Source organism: Artemia franciscana, chromosome 10 (assembly GCF_032884065.1).
Source record: "Artemia franciscana chromosome 10, ASM3288406v1, whole genome shotgun sequence".
Taxonomy (NCBI): Eukaryota; Metazoa; Arthropoda; class Branchiopoda; order Anostraca; family Artemiidae; genus Artemia; species Artemia franciscana.
Genome location: NC_088872.1, coordinates 2,330,669 through 2,356,774, shown reverse-complemented (window position 1 = coordinate 2,356,774; position 26,106 = coordinate 2,330,669). Strand labels below are relative to the sequence as shown.

Below are 26,106 nucleotides of genomic sequence, written 5' to 3'. Positions count from 1 at the left end.
AATTTTAGATAGGTATCTCATATATTTAAAGTCAGCATTAAAATGCGATTTTGTTCATGTAGCTATTGGTATAAAAAATCCGTTTTTTAGAGTTTTGGTTACTATTGAGCCGGGTCGCTCCTTAGTACAGTTCGTTACCACGAACTTTTTGATAAAATGAAATAAATTTGTCACTTCTCTGCGAGCAATTATTTAAATTATATTTTTCTAAATAGGTCTGCATGAAGTTAAAACCCGAAAATATGTACTTTTGATTTGTAATTTCCACAATTTTATACCGCGTCTCCTGGCAAATAATGATGACCAGACCACAGGCACACACGCAGGCAAGGGATTCACCCACCTTAAATTTGTATAATGCTTAATTTTCTCTGCGAAATGTTTAATTTTCCTGTGTTTTCCTGGTATTTCTTTCGTAAGAGTTGAGCCCCCCTACTCCAAAAAAAATCTCGAATAATAATTTCTCTAATTTTCTCCTCGAATAATAGTTCTTTTCCAAATAAATATTCCTATTTACTTGTCGAATTACGAAGAATGAATATACATTAATCATAATTTTCAGTGAGAAACCCATTGAGTTTAATGACGGCAGTGAAATCTGATAACCTTGAGTGTTTGTGTGATATACCGCGATTGAAAAAGAATTGAAAAGACAGTATAATTTCTGGAGGAGCGTCCAGCCTTGTTTTTTGTTTTCTCGTCTTTTTCTCTCGTCATCTTTATCTCTAAATTGCAAGAACAAATTCAGTACGCACATACAACCCAAGTGGCAATCAAAATTCATACAGGCTTATATATTTACTAGCGCTGCATTTTATGCTGCCGATTTTACCAATTCACCAATTTGCCTTATAATTTTGATCTTAATTTCAATGCAGAAAATTAGGTTGAGGTCTATATCTTACCAAGCTTAAACACAAATTGCGGAATGATATGATTTTTTGTTATTTTTTTTTTATATGGTTAGTATTTTGGATCTTTTCTAATTAAAGTATGACTTGTCTATTTAGGACGAAGGCCGAATGGTCTCCTAGGCTTAATAATGTCGAAAAGCACCTGAAGGCATCAATAAAATAAAAAGCAAAGAAAACGTTTTATGGTAAAATAAAGAATGTTAATAGCGCAATGTTCACGCTCAATAAGAGTTTATTGAACTTAACATCCTTAAATTAAAATATTCAATTTATATGTTTTTCCGTCAACTGAACTACTCTACACTATTGAGCAATTCAGTTGACGGAATTAATTTATGCATATATATAATAGTAGATTAAGAAAAAATGGGAATTTGTTCTTAAGACGGAGTTGAATTTGTTACTCAATGATTCTTTAGGAATTCCTGCTAAAACACCGTCTGATGGGGCAATAGCGGCTCAATAATGTATACTATGGCATTGTACACTTAACTGAAGATGTTGAAGCTTTTTCCATATCTATCTAATGAGAATTAATAATCTTGAAACTAGTTTTCGAAGTATAGCTGAAGTTTTATTCAATGAATCTTTAGCAATTCCCACTAAAATAATTCCTCTTCGATCACTAGCGGCTCTATAGCGTGTACTATGGTATTCCATACCTTTTACTAAATGCAAGACCATATTGATCTATTTATAATACTTTCATATTTTGTGTAGTAAAGTTTTAACATTATATTTTTTTTTTTACCTGAAATTGTCTAAAATTTGAAACTTTATATATCTTGAATATTAGAATAATATAATGATATAGTGGTGACTAAATGTGCTACCCAAGAAGTTTTTAATTCCTAAATTTGCAGAGCTAAATACTTTTAAGTATATAATAGTTTATATTCTTTTAAGTATAATAGTATATAATAGCTGTCAATAGTTTACATCGGTCAATCACGAGATTACATGTCAGTTGAATCTTCTATTGAAGAAGTTGAAAGAGAAACTCCTAAGGAAAATAATCATTGAAAACAGTTCTGAATTGAAGTTCTGAAAGTTTCAAAGTTCCGAACTGAAGTGCAACATCCAATGAAACTGTTTTTCAAGTATTTCGTTCTAGTTGTGTGAACCTTGCTATAATTGGACCGATCTATATTCCCTTGTGTTTGCCTTGTTGATCGAAAGGGGGGGGGGGCACAACATGAGAAAGCTTGTTACATCTTACTTTCAGCCAGAAGCTGAAAGGCTTTGTGTTTTTTTTTTATAATGGGATTTTAGGAGATGATTCTATAATTACAGCATTAAGTAAAACACTACTTTTTTAAAACCGAAAATTTCTTTCATTGAGTCTTTTAGAATATTATTTTCCAATTTGAAAAAACTCAAGTTTAAAAAAATTTCGAATTAAGCTTCGTTTACAAAAAATGTAGTTACTTATCATGTTACGGAAAAATAGGAGTTTACTTCTTTTTCTATTGCTAAGTTCAAGTACACCTGCGTTTCACTTTTACTCTTTAGCTAGTTTTTGTCTGCCTGTTGTTTTAATTGTTAAACCTTTGCATGACCCTTGGATATTCCCAAGCCTTAAAAGTAAAGAAAATTCTACTCTTAGTTTTTTGCACTCTTTACCCCTATATATTTCAGTCTATGTGTATGTCAAATCCCGTGTCTACATATTACCTTTTCATCTTTAAAATTTCATCAAACAGTTCGTGGTAACAAACTGTAGTAAGGAGCGACCCGGCTCAATAGTAACCAAAACTCTAAAAAAATAGAATTTTGATGCCAATAGTTACATCAAAAGAATTGCATTTTAATGCTGATTTTAAATATATAAGTTTCGTCAAGATTAGTTTTACCCGTCAAAAGTTACGTGCCTGAGAATATTTGCCTCATTTTAGAAAATAAGGGGAAATACCCCCTAAAAGTCATACAATTTTAATGAAAAGCACACCATCAGATTCAGGGTATCATAAAACCTTATTGTAGAAGTTTCAAGCCCTTATCTACAAAAACGTGGAATTTCGCATTTTTTGCCAGAAGACAAATTACGGATGCGTGTTTATTTGTTTTTTTGTTTTGTTGTTGTTTTTTTTCCCAGGGGTGATCGTATCGACTCAGTGGTCCTAGAATGTTGCTAAAGGGCTCATTCTAACGGAAATTAAAAGTTCTAGTGCCCTTTTTAAGTGACCAAAAAATTGGAGGGCACCTAGGCCCCCTCCCGCGCTTATTTTTCCCCCAAAGTCACCGGATCGAAATTCTGAGATAGCCATTTTATTCACCATAGTTGAGAAACCTAATAACTATGTCTTTGGGGACGACTCACTCCCCCGCAGTCCCCGTAGGAGGGGCTGCAAGTTACAAAATTTGACCTGTGTTTACATATGTGGGACGATCTTTCCACGGTTCAAGGTTCAAGGTTCAAGGTTCTTTTATTATAACCAATATATACAAAATATTAGGTAACTCAAGGCTGAGAGTATAGCTCGAATGCAATTGAGCTACCTTTAAGAAACACTAAATATGCACAAAGAAACTTCCACGGAGTTTCCACAGAGAAACTTCTCAAGGGGGAAGAGACTTTTAATGGAGGGGGCGCAGGATTTTCTAGCATTATTTAAAAAAAAAACAATAAAAAAATAAATATGAAAAGTTTTTTCTACTGAAAGTGAGAAACAACATTAAAACTTAAAACGAACAGAAATTATTACGCATATGAGGGATTTACCTCCTCGTAATACCTCGCTCTTTACGTTAAAGTATTCTTAGTAATTTCAACTATTTATTCTACGGCCTTTGTGATTCAGGGGTCATTCTTAAGGAATTGGGACAAAATTTAAGCTTTAGTGTAAAGAGCGAGGTATCGACGAGGGGTAAGCCCCCTCACATACGCAATAAAAACGTACGAATATAGAAGTTCGCTACGTAAGTTAATTCGTAAGTTACGTATATCTTTTACTTATGAAAACGTTAGTAAAAAATTAAAAATTCTAGTTTTATTTAATTTAGTGATTTTATTTTTCTGGCAAGAGATTTGAATTTGAACCTGATATTGACTGGCATTAGTCCCGTCGAATTTATCATTTAAGAATATCAAGACCTGACATCCATAGCTAAGGCAAGCTTGTTACCATGTACCATTTTATATATCTCGGGAGTGATCTTGAAGCATACTTTTCCCTATTGTGACATTACATTACTATATGATCCTTTTCGCTTTTCGGGATTAGTGAACTTCTTACTAAGACAGGATCTTCCTTTCAAGTAAAACTTACAACTTCTAGTATTGCCAGAGTTTATTTTTGTGATTTTTGTAATACCTCCTGCATTAACAATGCTTACAATTGCCATAAGGACGATGATTATCAGTAATTTTATTGATAGTCAATTTGATCCGGTCTAGTCTTTGTCAATGTTTAAGTCTGATCCAGTAAATTTTTCGGTTTGTTCAGTTACAAAAACTTGTTAAATTGTTGTTTATGATATCTCGAGAGTGAAATCCAATCACGCTTCTTCATTTCTGTTCGGACACTATATCACTCTGTCGATCTTTTTAGCTTTTTAAGATTAGTAAACTTTCTATTAAGATATACTCTCTTTTTCAAGTAAAACTCACAACTTATCCTGTTGTGGAATTTATTTTTGTGATTTTAGTAGTACCATATGCATTAATAAGGCTTACAACTGCCACAAGGATGATAATTATCAGTGATTTTGTTGGTAGTCAATTTGATCCGGTCTAATCTTCATTCAAATTTAAAATCTGATCCAGTAAATTTGTTATTTTTTTCAGTTATACAAACTTGTTAAATTATTATTTATGATATCTTGAGAGTGAAGTCAAAGCATGCTTCTCCGTTTCTATTGTGACATTAAATAAAAAAAAAACTAGTTTTTTTAACTGAAAGTAAGGAGCGACATTAAAACTTAAAACGAACAGAAATTACTCCGTATATGAAATGGGTTGTCCCCTCCGCGTCCCACGCTCTTTACGCTAAAGTTTTTAATTGTTTTAAAAAGTAGAATTGTGGCAAAGAGTCAAACTTTAGCGTAAAGAGCGTGGGACGCGGAGGGGACAAACCATTTCATATACGGAGTAATTTCTGTTCGTTTTAAGTTTTAATGTCGCTCCTTACTTTCAGTTAAAAAAACTAGTTTTTTTTTATTTAATTTCTGAACGTTTTTGAATTAATGCATGTTTGATTTTGGCTCTCCGCACATAAATTATTGAAATGAAATTAGTATATTAATTTTTTTTTGGTCTAAATGGCTTTCTATTAGTTTTGATCAGACGATTTTGAGAAATAAGGGGTGGGGAAGGAGGCCTGGCTGCCCTCCAATTTTTCGGTTACTTAAAAAGGCTACTAGAACTTTTAATATTCAACGAACGTTTTTATTAGTAAAAAATATACGTAACTTAAGAATTAACTTACGTAACAAACTTTTATATTCTTATATTTTTATTATGTGTACGAGGGGGTTTGTACCCTCGTTAATACCTCGCTCTTTACACTAAATCGTAAGTTTTGTCCCAACTCTTTAAGAATGACCCCTGAATCAAAAAGGCCGTAGAATAAATAGTTGAAATCACTAAAAATATTTTAGCATAAAGGGCGAGGTATTTATCTCCTCCTAAGTACCTCGCTCTTTATGCTAAAGTATTTTTAGAACCCCTCATATGCGTAATAATCTCTGTTCGTTTTAAATTTCAATGCTATTCTTTACTTTCATTTGAAAAAACGTTTTCATGTTTATTTTTTCATTGTTTTTTTATAGTAATGCTAGAAAATCCTGCTCCCTTTTCATTGAATTTTTCTTCCCCCATGACATATTCCTCAAAGGAAAGATCCTCCCACAAAGCCCTCTCCCATCAACCCCACCCCCCAAACCAAAAAATCCCCATGAAAACGTCTGTACACTTCCCAATAACCATTATTATATGTAAACACTGGTTGAAGTTTGTAACTTACAACCCCTCCCCCAGGGACTGTGGGGGAGTAAGTCATCCCCAAAAACATAGTTATTATGATTTTCGACTATGCTAAACAAAATGGCTATCTCAAAATTTTGATCCGTTGACTTTGGGAAAAAAATGAGTGTGGGAGGGGGCCTAGATGCCCTCCAATTTTTTTGGTCACTTAAAAAGGGCACTAGAACTTTTCATTTCCGTTAGAATGAGCCCTCTTGCGACATTCTAGGACCACTTGGTCGATACGATGACCCCTGGGAAAAAAAACAAAAAAAAAAAAAAAAACAAACAAACAAATAAACACGCACCCGTGATTTGTCTTCTGGCAAAAAATGCAAAATTCCACATTTTTGTAGATAGGAGCTTGAAACCTCTACAGTAGGGTTCTCTGATACGCTAAATCTGATGGTGTCATTTTCGTTAAGATCCTACGACTTTTAGGGGGTGTTTCCCCCTATTTTCCTAAATAAGGCAAATTTTCTCAGGCTCGTAACTTGTGATGGCTAAGACTAAACTTAATGAAACTTATATATTTAAAATCAGCATTAAAATGCGATTCTTTTGATGTAGCTATTGATATCAAAATTCAATTTTTTAGAGTTTTGGTTCCTATTGAGCCGGATCGCTCCTTACTACAGTTCGTTACCACGAACTGTTTGATTGCATTACTATATCGATCTTTTTATCTTTTTGGGATTAGTAAACTGTCTACTAAAATATACTCTCTTTGTCAAGTGAAACTCACAACTTCTCGTGTTGCCAGAATTTATTTTTGTGATTTTTTTGGTATCACATGCATGAATAAGGCTTACAACTACCATAAGGACCATAATTACCAGTAATTTTGTAAGTAGTCAACTTGATCCGGTCTAATCTTTATTCAATGTTTAAAATCTGATCCAGTAAATTTGTTGTTTTGTTCAGTTACAAAAACTTGTTAAATTATTATTCATTATATATCGAGAGTGAAAAAGAAGCATGCTTCTCCATTTCTATTGTGACATTATACTACTATATTGATCCTTTTAGCTTTTCAAGAATATAAATTAGTTATGCAGTAAATCTTCTGCACATCTCTCCTTAAACTTTTCTTTATCACTAATTGGGTCCTTAGTTACATCTTTAAGCAGCACAATTTCAGACTGGCTACAGCCTCTCAGTTTTTTATTATACAAATAAAATGTCTTTGTATTATGCCATTTAGCTGCTAGGTCCTGACTCCCCATTTTCCTGGTCTTAAGTTTATATCTTCTTAATTAACACTCACCATCTTCGCTTCCCTTATTTTCTTCTCATTCGTGTCAAACCTATCACTCAGAAACTTCTTACATCTCTTAGAGAGAATACACCGTATCCACTATATACTGCACTTGGCAAGCTATATATATATATATACAAAACCTAATGTTCACCGTAGGTTTATAACTTGTATGGCATGTTGTATACCTTATACCTTGCTGCTTTTACAACTCCCAGCTTCCTGAAATTCATTGTGTTTAAAATATAACCGGCCAGTGAAGCTCTACTTAAAATAAATAGAAATGATTTGTTTGTGAACTTGTATCATTCGTACTTCTTTTGCCGTAGTCATTTGAAGAAGTCCTTTTCTTGGAAAGTCTCCTAGAAAGGCTTTACATGTTTTATTTTCTAATCCATGCTGATTTATCCCTTATCTACGTGTAGAAAATGGCCAATTTCTCACGAATCTAGTTTCTCTTAATTCCAAGTTTCCATATTAATTTCTAACAAAAGGCAAAGGATAAGACAGTTATGCAGGGCTCCCAGGGCGTCAATAAAGCTAATAAAGCCGTCGACAAAGTTAATAAGCCATTTTCCTCACATAATTTTGTTGACTTTATTGCTTCTAGAACTAAGTCGAACTTTCATTAACTTTTTCAAGAAAGTTGACTTTTCAAATAAAATTTCAAATAAACCACATACAAATTAGTGTCTACATATGTAAAAAATATTTTTATCTATTTTTAAAAGGAAAAAATGCTTAAAAAGATGGTTTCAAAGCTCCACATCTAATTATTTCAGTTATTTTTCTTATGAAGAATTGCTGTAAAGTTAAAAAGGTGAAATTCTTGTGTGAATGGGACAAACTTTATGGTTCGCAATTTCATGAAAAACTTTATTAACTTTATTGACGCCATGGGAGCCCTGCATAAGAGTCCAAGTTCGGCGTCAAATGTCTCCCTTTGATTGAATCATCAACTTGTTATTTCGAGGTAGAAGTGAAAAATATTTTCCGGTTGCTGTCCCTCTTATTTAGAAACGTGTCATTAGCATTCTTTTTCCCATAGTTATTCAGAAAAATCTGTTTTTCACAAAAATTTATAGAAAAGATCCTATGAATTTCGTTTTTAAATCCACTTTGATGGTAATCTATGCCTAGATTCATGGGATCCATAGGCGCTTCCCCTAAATCAGATAAATCTACAAGACTCGTTACATTTAGAAATTACCCAGATTTGAAAGCGTTCCATCAGAAGTATCCATGAACTGGGAAATTTAAATCCTTATCACCAAAATTTTGAAACAGAAATCAAGTAGACTTAGGAATAAAAAAAACTAGAAATTAGCTACAACTAATAGTCCTTTGGCTGTCTAAGAATGTTGCGAGCTTTAGCAAAAATATCAGGCAATCTAACTATTTTGATGGGTAGAAAAACCCATCCTACAATAAAAACGAGGAGGTTAGAAACTAGTCACCTCATGAAAAATTCCATTCCAAATCAAAATTGGAAATTAGTTTCTCCAGCAAGTAAATATGATAAAAAAAATCTTCAGTTTGAAAAATTATCGGTTCGTTCATTTTCCATAGTATCATATTCCCAGCCCAAAAAATTGCGTTAAAAATATATAAAAGCTATCTGTTTATACACAGGTCAAAATATACTGTAAGCATTATTTTTTGTAAATCTATCTAAAATTCTAAAATGCATAGCCAAACAGAATACCTATATTTTATATTGGGTAAGTTTCTAGAAAGGCTTTCGGAAATCTATTTTAGAACATGCCGGCTGACATTCATTTTGAGGGGCCACATGGCTGATTTCACCTGATATAGTTTTCTATAATAGCTTACCTTAAGAGTTAAAGCTGCACCGAACCCTGTGAAGAGTGGGATATACCTACACAAAGGTCTCGAAAAGGAAAAGAATATCTATTTTAAAACTTAGATTAAAAAACTTGGAGTGGATTTACTTCCCTAAGTTCGAGTTTTTTATTTGTTTGTAATTTCACTGTACATGTACCCCTATTATCCCACCATGTTACAAAGCGTGTACCCCCATCTTGATAAAGAGTTTGAATGGGGTGGAAAGTGGTCATAAGAAAGGAATGAAAGGGAATTGGAGGTTTATATGAAGGGGTAAAAAGTAAAGCTCTGAAAATACTGGGATGGAGGAAGAGTGTATGCAGATATGTTACCCTCCAGAAGATTAGTGCTGCAGTGAGTTGCTAGTAGTAGTGATAATTTTGTCACAGCTAAAATTCCTGTTTACAAGAATTACCATCATATTCTTCAAAATGCAACAAGATGCGACAAGGAAAATATTTCCTTGTTATGATAAGGAAAAAAAAAGTAAAATAAAATAATAAAACGGCATGCTTACAACAAATGATACCTGGGTGCCAGGAACTATATCTGTTCCTTGAATTTGATGATGTAGACGACAGTTGTTCGGATCATATACAGAAACTCCTTTTTCGTGAAATACATAGAAGCGTTTTTCTTCCTGAATGCCATCTATAAGAAAATGATTTGTCTTTTTCATACCAAATATGAATTTACATAAGTTGTCTTTGAGCTGAAGCGTTGCGATTTAATTTTTGTTCGGGTCTAGTTCATTTGTAAATCAGTTTTGAAAATGTATATAAACAAACAAAGTGAAATATTTAACAGTTTTTTCAGTGTTTGCCGGGGGAGGGGGTTGCTTTAGACCTCGTATCGTAACCACTGGCTATATAAAATGCTAAGAAACTTCGTTTAACTGGAAGTTTTTCTCCCGCCTAAACAGACCTTCCCAAAACAGACAAAAGTAAACAAATGTAAAGTTGTTGAAAAAGAAATCCCTGTATCATATTTTCATTTTCCTTCTTTTTTAACTTTAAATAAGGAAAGTCTCAACGTTGATAAAATGGGCGAACTTGAGGGTTATGTTCGAGTAACCGGAGCTGATATTATTACAGTTACAGAAGTACATTAGCAAAGCCTGAAAATCTTACAATACAAGGTTAAAAACAATTTTTTAAACTAAGACATCAGAATCACCCGTTAGGTAAGAAAGGTGGCGGCGTAGCGTGTTTCGTACGTGAGCAGTTGGCACCGCAGCTTCTACAGATTTCCCATATTGATGATGATGATGAAATGATTTGGATTATAATTCGACCAAAAAACTTCCGAGATCTTTAACTGGTATTAGTGTTTTATTGCTCACCCAGTATGGCATCTTTACAAAAAAGGTCTTCGCTGAAAAGTTAGATTTGTGTGTTGATTTTATTACTTCTAAGTACCCGAATGTTGGAACTTGCGTTACTGGTGATAAAACAATCCAAGAATTGAAAGCTTCCTCAGAAGTCAAGGACTCAACAGATAGTAAAGTTTCCGACTAATAAAGGTAATACTAAACTCGACGTAATTTTCACAAATTTGTCAGACTATTATAGTGAACCTTAAGACCTACCTCCCCTTGGTGGTAGCTACCATTACATGATAAAGTGGGGCTCCGCTACCTTCGCATAAAGTAAAATAAGTAGTTGAAAAAGTTTCCTACCGACCTCTTTTGGACAGGGGTCTATTAGAATTTGGAAATTGGATTACATCCAAGTCCTGGGATGAGGTTGCAATTTTAGAGTCCTCCAATGAAAAAGCCAAATTTCTACAAGATAAATTAAGAAACAAATATGAAGAATGCTTTCCTGAGAAAAATTCCAAGCGGTACAACATAGATCTTCCTTGCATAACCCAAGAAATTAAAAATTTGATTCAGCATAAAATTCAACTAAGAAAAGAAGGGAAAATAAGAAATGCTAATATGCTCCGCAACAAAGTGCATAAAATGTCAAGAAAAGCTGCAGCTAAGTCTTACCAAAATAATTGATAACCTCTTTGAATCAAAAACTAGCATGTGATGTAAGGAAATAAAACGAATTTGTGGAAAATCCCCTAGTGGTGTTGAATTTGGCTCAGATTCTAATGTTGAAACAGTTGCTAACCAGTTAAATGGTCATTTGGCCAGAACAATCCAGTCTTTGCCACCTCTTGATGTAAATAAAACGAACCAAGAGTATCAGAAAATTCCACATGATGACGTACCTTTACCTACTATTTCTGAGGATCAAGTTTTTAGTAAAATAAAGAAACTTAAATGAACTAGTATAACTCCCATAGCTATTCCGATTGAACTTATAAAAGCATTTCCTGACAAATTGACTAAGCCACTAACACAAATTTTTAATTGCATTTCAACTTCTTCAGTTTACCCGCAGATATGAAGAATGGGTTATGAAACTCCGATCCCTAAAAAAGATACGGAACTTAATTTCGATGGCAGTAGACCAATCACTTTGACCCCCTTTTTCAGCAAAATGTACCAAAGCTTTGTAGAAAATTGGCTAAAAGCTGAAGTTGGACACTTCCTTGATCCTCATCAGTACGGTAACAGAAAGAATGCATCAACATCCCATTATCTACGTGAAACTTTTAAATTTTATTTTTAAGCATGTTGATGAACTTGGCAATTATTATTAAAGTTCTTTAATAAGAGTTGATTTTAAAAAGGGTTTCGATCTGATTGATCGTAACATTTTAATTTCTAAGCTTTTAATTGATTCTAGAGTGAACCCTGCTGTTGTGAAAATCATTCGGAGTTTTTTACTAGGTTCCAAATTTTGAAATACAAGAAGTCTTTCTCTGAACCTGAGCCACTTTTTTTGTGGTTTGCCTCAAGGTACCATCCTGGGTCCTATTCTTTTTCTAATTATGGTTAATGATATTACTAATGATTGTCAAGACCGTTGGAAATATGTTGATGACCTTAACCTTGGAGAAATTTTCTATTTTAACTATTTTATTTTTAAATTGTTCTGAACCAAATTTCCTACCAACTATCTCTGATGCTCTTAAAGTCAGTAAGATGAAACCCTTGGGATTTATTATTACCAGTGATTTAAAATGGGAAGCAAACACAGCTAGTCTAGTAAAAAGGGGTAATGCTGGGCTGGAGATGTTCAAGCTTATTTCGAAACATAGTGCCTCTCCAGATCACCTCCTCCGAATATCAACATCTTTTATTTGCCCAATTCTGGAAAATGCAGCTCCTGGACGTTATTTTGGACTGACGGCTGAGCAAAGCGCCAGGCTCGAAAAAGTTCAGAAAAGAGCTCTAATGATAGTTTCGAAGTAGGCAGAAATGTTGTATGAAGAGCTGCTGACAAAGTTTAAAATAAAAACTCTGGAACAAAGAAGAGAGAAACTCCGCATGGGTTTCGGAAGAAAATCTCTGATTCACCCAATCCACAAAACCCTTTCCCCCTCAATCCATAACAAAACAACTCCCGCGCAGGGCTGTAGTCCCTGTTGAGAAACTTCAGCCGGTACACTGTACCCACTAGCGGTTAGAGAAGAGTTTTATACCTAGTTTTGTAAAAATGTATAACGAAAATCAGGAGGATTGATTCATGTTTTGTTTTCTTTGTTTTTTTTTGCGTCGTTTCTTAATGTGACTATACCAATGAAATTTGGCAGTGCCATGGAAATTTTGGTGAAAACAAAAGCTTATCTATCCATCTATCTATCTATCTATCTAATTTTCTTTCAAAAAAGATAGAGTTACGGGGGCCCAGTCACTAAAAAATGTTCCTTATAGCCATCATATATGCAGAGTGCAAATATCTCTAAAATCTTTGAAGTTTACAGAGGTCTTTAGACCTCCCAAAACGACCTTCATTACTAACTTTTTTTCAGATTCTCAGTCAATTTCTTTTTCTTTTGAGCCAGTCTTTTTTTAGACGGAGAGGAGCCTTTTCCTATGAATATAATAGATCATTAGAACTATTTCAACATATAGCTTGTCTCTGAAAACAAAAATAGTCACACTCTCTTTAAACGAGGATTAGCTAAGGCTGAGTCACGAATCTGGACATGCAGAGAAATGCAATTTCTGGAGAAACAAATAACCCCACTTTTTCAAATCCTGATGTTTTCTTCTGTGTGAAATTTTAAGTCTTTTAACAATAAAACAAAACAATAAAACATCTTATGAATGACAATATTTTTTTCAAGTAAGCTTTCTGTTTTTCTCCATACTATAGAATTATTAAACGCTTCTAATAATGTCTTTTTAATTTAAACGATTTTTTCAAAATAATGTGATAATGAATTATAGCAAATGATGCTGATTTTATGCAACCACTCACAAATTATGGTGGCCATGTAATTTAGACGCACAATATTGGACATATATCAGTTTTTTCAAGAAAGTAGGCTGTTTCAAAGTTTATTTTGGAGGTTATTCGGTCTTTATTGAATCAGGAACAAAATCATGCAACCATTGTTTAAAGCGGAAAAACAGGAATGAAATGATATTCATCTAGCCATCTAGCGCTTGAAAATAAAGAAAGTTTTAACAAAAGTACCAGGTAGATATTATACTACCTAGACTCTAAAAAAAAAAAAAAAAAAAAAAAAAAAATCGAGATACTGAATCAATTTTGTTTCCTTTATCAAGGCGGACAGGGAAATAAAGGTTTCTAGAGAGACTTATCATTTTCGTTCCACGTAAAAAGGTTGCCACTCTAAACGTCTTTCAGATGCTTGAGTCTCAATCTCTTGCTGAATTACCTGAGCTAATACTTTAATACTTGAAAAATAATTATTCATTTTGCAAACCAATTCCATAGAACAAAGCTGCCACTGTTGCGAGATACATCCCAATGACGCTGAAGATGATGACTTTTAGAGATGACTGAAACCCTGACATATTTTTAGAAGATAATCGAAGTCTCCAGTCAAAGCGTGCTTCATTCGCAAAAAAAAAGAAAAAATAGAATTTTTTTTTAATAGCAAATAGTCCAGAAAAATAAGGCAAAAAGCTAAAATTTGTCAAACAGCCATGAAAGCACTGTACAAACTATACGTAGTTCAAATCCTGGAAACTTTGATTTTTAGTTGAGAATCCTGAATAAAATCCAGTGGTGATGTTTTTCCAGTAGTGACGAATCCGTCACAGTGAATGTGCCTCAAATGCACTCCTGCTTTGCTCCTGTAACACCTCTTTGCATTGAACGCATGAAGGTTAGCAGCCTTCATGTTTCCCACTTAACTAAACTTGTTTTTATTTGGGAAGTTCAGACTACGGTACAAAGCTAGTTCTTGATTTTGAAAAAAAAGGAAAGAAAACAGAATCACAATGAGGGTCAATTCGTAATAAATAGTAATTTTATGTGCCCAAGAAAATACTAGTTTCTAAGGTCTGAACCTGTACTGACAAAAGAAAGCTTTAACAGTATCAAGCATAACAAGGAAGAGAATATGAAATTCGGTCCAAGTCCCCTAGAAACGTTATTAAATTTATAATTCACAGATTCAAACTTTTTCTGAATTTATTCCATCACACAACTTCAGCCCACCCTCAACAAGAAAACATCATAAACATGTTAGATTCACACATCTACATAGCACAAATAAGACATAGGTAAAATTAAAAACCTGAAACGGCGTCTTCTCTGACAACCAAGGATGATATGTCTCTTGAAACTCCAGCAAGTCCACTTGCTTGGCACATGTAAGCTCCAGTATCTGCGTAGTTGATTTGTGATATTTTAAGGACTGAGCTCTCTCCTCTGATACTGTATTTGTCATCTAGCCTCGATAGGGCTATTGGGGCATCATTCTTCAGCCATTCAACCTAAAATGTAGACACTTGCGTAAAAATGTAAACGTAAGCTCCCAATTAGGTGCCGAGAAGAGATCGTCACAGTCAGTGTTTCCACTTTTCTTTTCAAATATTCTGTAAAACATGGAAATTTTCTACCGAGAATGATTTCTTTATCTTTTTTTCATCTGGAGATGGGTTGGGAATTCGTTAGATGTTTTTTCTATAATTTTGTAAATTCTAAGCGTCATTTTTAGAAAATTATTTAATACAACAGTATCATTTTTTTTCTTAGCGCATTTATATGACCGCTCCTTAGCTGCACATCCTAGTTTGAGTTCTTCAGAATTCAATTTAACCATATCGGCTTATCCCCCATTATTTGAGGTTTTGGTGTCAGTCAATTGATTCTACCTTACACACCCAAAAGATCATTTCTTAAGAATAAGGATAAGTAAAAAGTGGAAAAAAACTTTTCCGTATCAAACTCTAAATAATTTTTATTTTCAGAAGTAAATTTGGCTAATTTGATTATAAAACTTATCTAAAAGCCCTTTCCTTACTTAAATACTTCAGGAAACATTCAAACATTCTGAATCTTTCTTCCACCAGATGTGTGGCGTAATAAAATCAAAGTGATTACTGATGTAGGAAAACCAGCAATCAATCTTAACGTCTTATGTTTCACATGTCTTACAGAGAGCGGGAAATTTCAATAAAATAAGCTAGATTGCAGGGATTCAAAATATACTAAGTTCCATTTTGAATTGTATTTTGTATTGTATTGTATTGAATAATAATAATAATAAACAAATCATGAATTTCGCAATAGAGCAAAAATAATAAAAGTGGTTTGAGTGGCATGGAAAATCACTGCAAAGCAATAACTTTTGTTCGTTTCAGATTTCAACTTTGCTTTTTAATTCCATTAGGAAACCTTCTTTTTTAAGTTAAATGATCACCCTGAAATAAGTTTGTACAGGTCTAGTAATAAGAGACTTACTCTTTTTTCCTTGTTTTTACACTGCAAAATCATGCACAATATGATAATTCTATTGGCTCTTGGACCAAGGATCTTCTCCAAATAAGAACTAGCATTAAGATACTTAATCTTTTCTCCTTCTTTTTACAGTGTAATAATGCATAAAATATGCATAATATGATAATTCTAGGTACTGTTGGAGCAATGGACCCTCCACTTAAAATCTTTAGATGCTTGTGATATTTCATATTATTATTATACTGTTCATGAAATTCTCCAATATTTCGTATAGTAGGTTGTAACCCTCCACTCTCCTGAAATCATCCCCTCCTTTTTTGATTTTCATACAGAGAATGCTTATTTAGGGATCATAAGAGTGGAAGAACAAATTGTATCTAATCTATATATATAAAAATAAGTTGTCTGTCTGTGTGTCTGTCTGTCAGGTGACGTCATGTTTCTGTGTCGACTGACGTCATGAAGTTAGTTGTCGTCATTTTTGCTATGACGGTGACGTCATTAAAGATATTTAAGACATATATGTTCACGTAGAAATCTATTAATGTTTAAGTTTAAAATGAATGATGAACTTACAATGGCAAAAGCCGATGAAGATGCTCAAAGAGTCTATGCCAAAAAACTTGCTGCTGATAGAGAAAGTCAGAAAAGAAAGCGTACCGAGGAATCAAAAGAACAGCAAGGAAACAGGCTTGAGGCTAAAGAACGCAAAACCGCGCAGTTAGATGAAGATCCACCTTGACAGCGAGAGTCAAAACATATCAAAACTGAAAATGATAGCGATGATGATTGGGTTTGGGATTTTGACTTGGATAAGGTCATCAATGCCTACCAGATTTTAGTTAAAAAAACAAAGGTTCGGCGATATGTATTTCATAGTGAAGCTGAAAAATAAAGAAGAAAAAGAAAACTGAAAAAAGAAAAAATGTAAAAAACTAAAAAATACTAAAAAGAAAAAACACTCAAAGAGAAATTACAGACCGGGACACAAATGACGACCGGGACAGAGGGAATATAAATAACGACCGGGACATTCAAAGAGAAATTACAGACTGGGATACCGGGACACAAATGACGACCGGGACACAGGGAATATAAATGACGACCAGGACACAGGTATTTAAGAATATCGTTCAAAGACAAATTTTTAATTGTAAGAAGACCGTTGAAAGAGAAATTTCTAATTGTAAAATGACTGAAGAACCTACAATGGCAACACCCGAGGAAGCTGCTCAAAACGAATGTATTCAAGCCGAAGTAGCTGAGTTGGTAAAGCGTTATGTTTCAGGTTCTAGGTCCGAGAGGCTCCAGGTTTGAACCTTGGCTTTAGCATTAATACAAAAGAAGAAAAAAACTAAAAAAGGTAAAAACTACAAAAAAACTAAAAAGAAAATATATATATATATTTATATATATATCTATCTATATATATAAAAATAAGTTGTCTGTCTGTGGATCTGTCAGGTGACGTCATGTTTCTGTGTCGACTGACGTCATGTTTTCGACTGACGAAATTACAGACCGGGACATCGGGACACAAATGACGACCGGGACACCGGCACATAGGGAATATAAATGACGACCGGGACAAAAGGAATATTCGATTAGCAATCACCATCAACAAAGCACCGGGACACAAATGACGACCGGGACACAGGGAGTATAAATGACGACCAGGACATAAGTAAAAAAAAATTAAAAACTAAAAAAAAGGTAAAAACTACAAAAAAACTAAAAAGAAAAAAAAACTAAAAACTAATAAAAAACTAAAAAAGCTAAAAAGCTAAAAAAAACTAAAAAAGAAAATAAAATGAAAAAGGAAAAAAATTAAAAATAAAGGAGAAAAACAAAACTAAAAAAAGAAAAAAAACTAAAAAAGGTAAAAAAACTAAAACCTAAAAAAAGACCAATTCAAAAACGAATGTATATACAGACCGGGACACAAATGACGACCGGGACACCGGGACATGACGACCGGGACACAGGGACACAACTACAACAGGGACGCCGGGGGGCTCAGGGGGATATATAAATGACGATGGCGACACAGGGAATCGTCGATTAGCAATCACCATCAACAAAGCTCAAGGGCAATCATTAGAATCATGAGGCATAGATCTGAATACGGATTGTTTTCCCATGGACCATTATATGTTGCATGTTCAAGAGTCGTTAAACCTGACATTCTATTTATATGCACAGACAATGGGACAGCAAAGAATGTTGTATATTCGCAAGTTTTACGTAGTTAAAAACATATATATATATATATATATATATATATATATATATATATATATATATATATATATATATATATATATATATATATATATTCACAGGTGGGACATAGGGACACAACTACAATGGCGCGTAACTAATATGGCACGTAACGACTTACGCGCGCGGGGGGGCATGGGGGGGGGCACGAAGCGCCCCCACCAACTAGGTGTTGGGGTGGCACGAAGCGCCACCCCAACAGCTAGTACTTAATAGCTATGAAAATGCCTTTGACCTGGTTGACTATGAGTTGACTAAGGTTCCTCAAGTATTATGGAATACAAGAAAAAACTGGTGACCAAGATTATATCCCTGTATGAAGAGACTGAGCTTTGTGTTAAGACAAAAAATGGCAAAACCAGATGTTTCAAGATCGTGTCTGGTGTCAATCAGAGAAGTTTACTTTCCCCATTCCTTTTTGTAGTTATAATAGACGACATATTAAGACAAAACTATGAATATAGCGTAAAAGTAAGCAGTAAGAAACTCTCTGATTTAAATTTTAGGGATGATGTAGTCTTACTAGATGATTATAAACAAAGGTAACAACAGCTACTTGATTCAATTATAGGAAACGTAGAAAATGTCGGGCTAGCGATCAATGCTGACGAATCAAACAGCATGTCCATCACTTGATCATCGCTTGTTCTGCATTGCAGGAATCAGAATCAAGAAAGCGTCAGCCAGTTCAAATACCTTGCTGGCTAGATTGATTGTAATGGTGATTGCAAGGCGAAATCAGTTAGTCAACTGGAGCTTTTTATAGAAAAAAAGGAATTTTTTCAACTAAAAGTAAGGAGCAACATTAAAACTTAAAACAAGTAAAAATTATAACGTATATGGGGGGATTGTTCTTCCTCAACACCTCGTTATTTACACTAAACTTTTTTAGTACATTTAAACAAGCTTCTAATTACTCTAATTAAACGAACATAGTGTTTCAGGAGTCGTTTTTAAAGAATTGGGACATAATTCAAACTCTAATGTAAAGAGTGAGGTGAAGAGGAAGAGTAACCCCCTCATATACGTAATAAATTCTGTTCTTGTTAAGTTTTAATGTTGCTTTTTACTTTCAGTTGAAAAATCTTGTTTTTTTTTAAATTTAATTTCTGATCGTTTTTTTAAATAATGCCAGGAAATCTGGGTACACCTCCAAGGAAAAATCCCTCCTCCCCATGAATTTTTTCTCTGGACAATTCAATCCTGATGAAAATTTACCCCTGATAATTACCCTTGACATCTCCACGCGTAAAATTGAGTCGGCAAAGAGAAAGCAAGACATAAGACGAATTCAGTATAGGAATTCTGGCAAATTCCCCTAGTGTAAAACTCCCCCTAAAAAAACTCACTCACTGGAAAATTCCCTCCCCATGGAAAATTATTCCCGTGGAAAATCCCACCAGCAGAAAATTTGCCCTCTCATCCAAAAAATGTATGCATCCTTCTCAATAACAAATACTATACATTATAAGTCGGTAAATTTGTAACTTGAAGACCTCTCCCCAGGAGCTGTGGGAGTCATAATATCTTTACAGGCATACTTATTCGGCCATTCAGCTATGCTGAACAAAATGACTGTCTCAAAATTTGGTTAAACGATTTTGAAAAATAAACTTTTGATTTAAGTTCGAATAAACTCTCTTCCGATTTTCTAGGACAATTGGGTCGATACGATCGACCTTGGGAAAGGAACAAATAAACACGCATCCGTGATCTTTCTTCTGGCAAAAAAAATTAAAAATTCCACATTTTTACATATAGGAGCTTGAAATCTCTACACAAAGACGTCATTGGGGGAGGGGGAGTTGTTCCCCCCAATAACGTGCAGAAAAAAACTATTATATATCCCATGCCCCTTGACAATCCGGATGTGGACCCCACTTTTCCCCCAATAAATATTTTGGAGAGTTCTCTGATGCAATGATAGTAATGATAATAAATATGATAGAGTTCTATGATACGCTGAATCCGATTATGTATTTTTCATGAAGATTCTATGACTTTTGGGGGAGTTTCCCCTTTTCTTCGAAAATAAAGCAAATTTTCTCAGGCTCGTAATCTTTAATATGTAAGACTAAAGTTAATTAAACTGTTATATTTGAAATTAACATGGAAATTTGATTCTTTTGATATGTCTATTGGTATTAAAATTCCGTTTTTAGAGTTTCTGTTACATTGAGCTGGGTCGCTACTTACTTACAGTTCGTTATCGCGAACTTTTTGACTACAGCCAATTTCGAAAAGCCGAATATTCTCTGCGACTGAGGATACGTCTCTTAAGTGAGAACATATTATCCATACTCCTCTTTGATTGTGAGTGCTGGATAATGAGTCAACAGCTTGAAAAGAGAATCCTTGCACCCAAAAATATGTGCCTGAGGAGAATTTTAGACATAAGCTGGCAATAGAGAGCCAATAACTGAAATCTGCAGGAGAACGGACTAGTCTCTCATTACTGTTGTTCTAAGGAAGAAGAAGTCGATATTTTTAAGACATGTACTCCACATGAAAGAAGGTCACCTTCTTCTGACAGTCTGCAATTGGATACCAGGCGGCAAAAGAAGACATGGTCATCCAAAGAACATCCTGCGGTGAACCGTTGACAAAGAGCTGTGGACGGCTGATATATCATTAGTACCTGAGTGTGAAGACGTCGCCGCAGCAGCACTGCTTAGAGACTAGTGAAGAGGCTGTATCAACACCCAATGTGCCACCAATGGCTCCGGAGGAACTAAGATAAGGCAAGAATATATCCTTACCTATCCAATTCGAAAACAGTGAAAAGTTAAACCCATGATTGAACTGCGAAAATGATACTAATACAAAAAAGTATCATATAAACATGCAAAGAAATATTTACAAAATGTAAAAAGAACTGATGTGAAACTAAAATGTCAAACACAAAAGAATAAGACTCAAACACCAATATTAGCAAATAAAGCTCGAAAATGAGCTTACCTTTGGAAAAGGTTCTCCTGTGGCATGGCATTCCAATTTTGCCTCATCTCCTGGCTTCTTAGACTGCAACCTCGGGGTTACTCGAACCTGTGGCAAAGCTTTAAAAAAAACGGGCAATCAATATTGAAGTTCAGTTCAGTTCAATTTATTTATAATCCAAATATATTTAACTAATATCCCAGTACCTGCCCCAAGAAGATACAAAAAAGCACATGCGACTGGGCGGGTACATAAAACTCATATTCTAATTAATAATTCACTACAAACATAACACAACGAAAACAACAAAAAAAGGAAAGAAAAAAAGATAACCAAAAACGGCCATTCTCTCATCAACTCATCCATAATAATAACCAATCTCATAGTAATAAAAAAAAAGAAAGAAAGAACTATGAACCTTGGCCTAAGGAAGACAAGACAGTATAAAATTATCAACCAAATACATACATTTTAAAATTGTTCTTATTTGTAGGTAGTTTGAGGTCTATCGTACAAGTAAATCGGCTGGTTTCCTTACAAGTATATTAATTTGGTAAATAGGCCTACGTCTGTTTTTTTGTCACTATTGGATATTTGACCTTATTTTTGTGAAAAAAAACTGAAGGTAAAAGACGTAGAAAGTACCACACAAAATTGAGTGGTAAAACTTTGTTAAGAACTATCGGTGTATAAGGCAATATTTCTCTTCATCACATCAGGAAATGTTTTGTAAAATGAAGAAAACCCAGAATAACTAAACTGAAGATACACATTTTAATTATTTATTTCCGGTTCAATAAAAATCGGGTCGTAGGAAATATTTGAAGCAATTATCAGGAAAAAGTTTTGTAAAAATTGAACCACAGTAAATAGTAACGAAAATATAAGAAATGTGGATTCAAATTTATCTTTCCACAAGAAAAAATTTGATCGAAATTGATTTAAAATTTTTCACTTTCATCCAGATTTAACGGAGAAGTAAGTTTAGTCACAAGAATGCATTTTAGTACATTGTAAATAGCCTGAAACCCCGCAAAGGTAACGCTAGATCAGGGTCTGGCAAACTTTTACTTCGTAGGTCCCCATTTTGAACTTCATTGCTAATAGGGGTTACATACTGTATTTACTTTAATTATAATTGAAAAACAAGAGCTAAGAGCTCATACGGCACTTGTGACGAGGCAAGAAGAGCTAAGAGCCAAGAGATCATATGGTATGAGCTCTAGCAAAATTCTATGAATCAATAGATTGAAAAGGAAAATAAGAGGCTTAATGCCGGTCAGGATTTAAAATAAGAGCTTTGAGTCACGATTTCCTTCTAAGTATCAAAATTCATTAAGATCCGATTACCCACTCGTATGTTATAAATACCTAATTTTTTCTAATTTTCCTCTCCCTTTAGCCCCCCAGATGGTCGAATCTGGGAAAACGTCTTTATCAAGTCAATTTCCTCAGCTCCCTGACACGCCTACCAATTTTCATCGTCCCAGCACGTCCAGAAGCACCCAACTCGCCAAATCACTGAACCCCTCCCCCCAACTCCCCCAAAGAGAGAAAATCCAGTACGGTTCAGTCAATCACGCATCAAGGACATGTGCTTATTCTATCCACCAAGCTTCATACCCATTCCTCCACTCCAAGTGTTTTCCAAGATTTCCCCCTCCAACTCCCCCCCCCAATGTCAAAAGATCTGGTCGAGCTTTGAAATAAGAGCTCTGAGTCATGAATTCCTTCTAAATATAAAATTTCATTAAGATCCGATCACCTATTCGTAAGATACAAATATCCCAATTTTCACGTTTTCCAAGAATTCCGGTTTCCCCCTCCAACTCCCCCCAATGTCACAGGATCAGGTCGGAATTTAAAATTAGAGCTTTAAAGCGCAAGATCCTTCTAAATATCAAATTTCATTAAGATCTGATCACCCTTTCGTAAGTTACAAATACCTCAATTTTCAAGATTACCCCCCCCCCCCCCACCCCCAACTCCACCAAAGAGAGCATATAAGGTCTGGTTATGTCAGTCACGTGTCTTAGACAGGTCTTTATTCTTCCCATCCAGTTTTATCCTGATCTCTCCGCTTTAAGTGTTTTCTAAAATTTCCGGTTCCCCCCAACTGCCCCCCAATTGGGCTGGATCCAGTTGAGATTTAAAATAAGAGATCTGAGTCACGAGGTCCTTATAAATATGAAGTTTCGTGAAGATCCCATCACTCCTTCTTAAGTTAAAAATACACCGTTTTTTCTAATTTTTTAGAATCCCCCCCATAGAGCGGATCTGTTCCAATTATGCAAATCACGTATCTAAGACTTCTGCTTATTTTTCCCACCAAGTTTCATCCCGATCCCTCCAATCTAAGCGTTTTCCATGATTTTAGGTTCCCCCCAAACTCCCCCCAATGTCACCAGATCCGGTCGGGACTTAAAATAAGAGCCTTGAGACACGATATCCTTCTAAATATCAAATTTCATTGAGATCCGATCACCCGTTCGTAAGTTATAAATACCTAATTTTTTCCAATTTTTAAGAATCAACCCCCCCCCCCCCCCCCAACTACCCTAAAGAGAGCAGATCCATTCCGGTTATGTCAATCATGTATCTAGGACTTGTGCTTATTTTTCCCATCAAGTTTCATTTCCGTCCACTCTAAGTGTTTTCCAAGATCTTAGGTTTCCCCGTCCCAAATATCCCCCCCCCCCCAATGTCACCAGATCTGGTCGGGACTTAAAATAACAGCTCTGAGATACGATATCCTTCAAAACATCAAATTTCATTAAGATCTGATCAACCGTTCGTAAGTTAACAATACTTCAATTTTTCTAATTTTTCAGATTGAACTGGCCCCCATTCTCCCCCCCCCCCCCAGATGGTCAAATCGAGAAAACAAATATTTCTAATTTAATCAGGTCCGGTCCCTGATACCCCTGCAAAATTTCATCATCCTAGCTTACTTGGAAGTGCCTAAAGGAGCAAAACCGGGACCGACAGACCGACAGAATTTGCGATTGCTATATGTGACTTGGTTAATACCAAGTGCCATAAAAATGGGATATAATAGTGAGCAAATTGTTCAATTGCGTCTAATATTAGTATTAAATAAAAAAAACAAGTTTTTTTAACTGAAAGTAAGGAGCGACATTAAAACTTAAAACGCACAGAAATTACTTCGTATATGAAAGAGGCTGCTTCCTCATCAACGCCCCACTCTTTACGCTAAAGTTTGACTCTTTCTCTCAATTCTTCTTTTTAAAACAGTAAAAAACTTTAGCGTAAAGAGCGGGGCGTTGATGGGGAAGCAGCCTCTTTCATATACGAAGTAATTTCTGTGCGTTTTAAGTTTTAATGTCGCTCCTTACTTTCAGTTAAAAAAACTTGTTTTTTTTTATTTAATTTCTGAACGTTTTTGAATCAATGCATGTTTTGATTTTGGCTCTCCGCAGAGGAATAATCAAAACGAAATTTGCATATTTTTTTTGGCTTAATGGCTTTCTCATAATTTTGATCGAATGATTTTGAGAAAAAAGAGCGGGGGACGAAACCTAGTTGCCCCCCGATTTTTTTGGTTAATTAAAAAGGCAATTAGAACTTTTAATTTTTTACGAATCTTTTTATTGGTAAAAGATTTACGTAACTTATAAATTAGCTTACGTAAAGAACTTTTGTATTCTCATGTTTTTATTACATATATGAGGGGATTCGCCCCATCGTCAGTACCTCGCTCTTTACACTAAAGCTTAAATTTTATCCCAATTCATTAAGAATGACCCCCTGAATCACAAAAGCCGTAGAATAAGTAGTTGAAATTACTGAAAATACTTTAGCGTAAAGATCGAGGTATTAGAAGGAGGTGAGCCCCTCATATGGGTAATAATTTCTGTTTGTTTTAAGTTTTATTGCTGTTCCTTACTTCAAGCTGAAAAAGATTTTTCACTTTTATTTTTTATTTTATTTTTTTTTAAATAATGCTAGTAGCCTATATCCTGCTCTCCCTTCATGGAAATTTTCTTCTCCCATTACAAATTCTCTAAGGAAAGTTCTCCCAGCATATCCCCCTCTTCTCAACCCCTCCCCCAAACCAAAAAAATCCTCCTGAAAACGCCTGTATACTTCCCAATAACCATTACTATATGTAAGCACAGGTCAAAGTTTGTAACTTGTTGCCCCTCCCACGGGGATTGTGGGGGAGTAAGTCGTCCCCAAAGACATAGTTGTAAGGTTTTTCGACTACGCTGAATAAAACGGCTATCTCAGAATTTTGATCCGTTGACTTTGGGAAAATAATTAACGTGGGAGGGGGCCTAGGTGCCCTCCAATTTTTTTGCTCACTTAAAAAGGGCACTAGAACTTTTCATTTCCGTTAGAATGAGCCCTCTTGCAACATTCTAGGACAACCGGGTCGATGCGATCACCCCTGGGAAAAAGAAAAAAAAAACAAAAAAACAAAAAAACAAATAAACACGCATCCGTGATCTGCCGAGAAACATGAAGACACAACAAGGGCTAACACATTTTTCTGGCAAAAAATGCAAAATTCCACATTTTACATAAGTTTCATCAAGTTTAGTCTTAACCATCAAAAGTTACGAGCCTGAGAAAATTTGCGTTATTTTAGAAAATAGAGGGAAACACCCCCTAACAGTCATAGAATCTTAACGAAAATCACACCATCAGATTCAGCGTATCAGAGAACCCTACTGTAGAAGTTTCAAGCTCCTATCTACAAAAATATGGAATTTCGTATTTTTTGCCAGAAGGCAGATCACGGATGCGTGTTATTTGTTTTTTTTCTTTTTCCCAGCGGTGATCGTATCGACCCAGTTGTCCTAGAATGTTGCGAGAGGGTTCATTCTAACGGAAATGAAAAGTTCTAGTGCCCTTTTTAAGTGACTAAAAAAATTGGAGGCCACCTAGGCCCCCTCCCACGCTAATTATTTTCCCAAAGTCAACGTATCAAAATTCTGAGATAGTCATTTTATTCAGCCTAGTCGAAAACCTGATAACTGTGTCTTTGGGGACGACTTACTCCACCACAGTCCCCGTGGGAGGGGCTACAAGTTACAAACTTTGACCAGTGCTTACATATAGTAATGGTTATTGGGAAGTGTGAAGGCGTTTTCAGTAGGATTTTTT

General features: G+C 34.9%; 1 protein-coding gene across 1 annotated transcript in view; it reads right to left on the bottom strand.

Moving 5' to 3' along the window:
- Nucleotides 1–26,106, bottom strand: part of LOC136031648 (follistatin-related protein 5-like) — a 142,588-nt gene that overhangs the window by 39,817 nt on the left and 76,665 nt on the right. The window contains exons 10-11 of the mRNA XM_065711301.1: nucleotides 14,594–14,792; nucleotides 9,510–9,631 (exon numbers count right to left, since the gene is read on the bottom strand). Of these exons, the coding sequence (XP_065567373.1) occupies nucleotides 9,510–9,631; nucleotides 14,594–14,792 (321 nt within the window). The remainder of the gene's footprint in view (nucleotides 1–9,509; nucleotides 9,632–14,593; nucleotides 14,793–26,106) is intronic.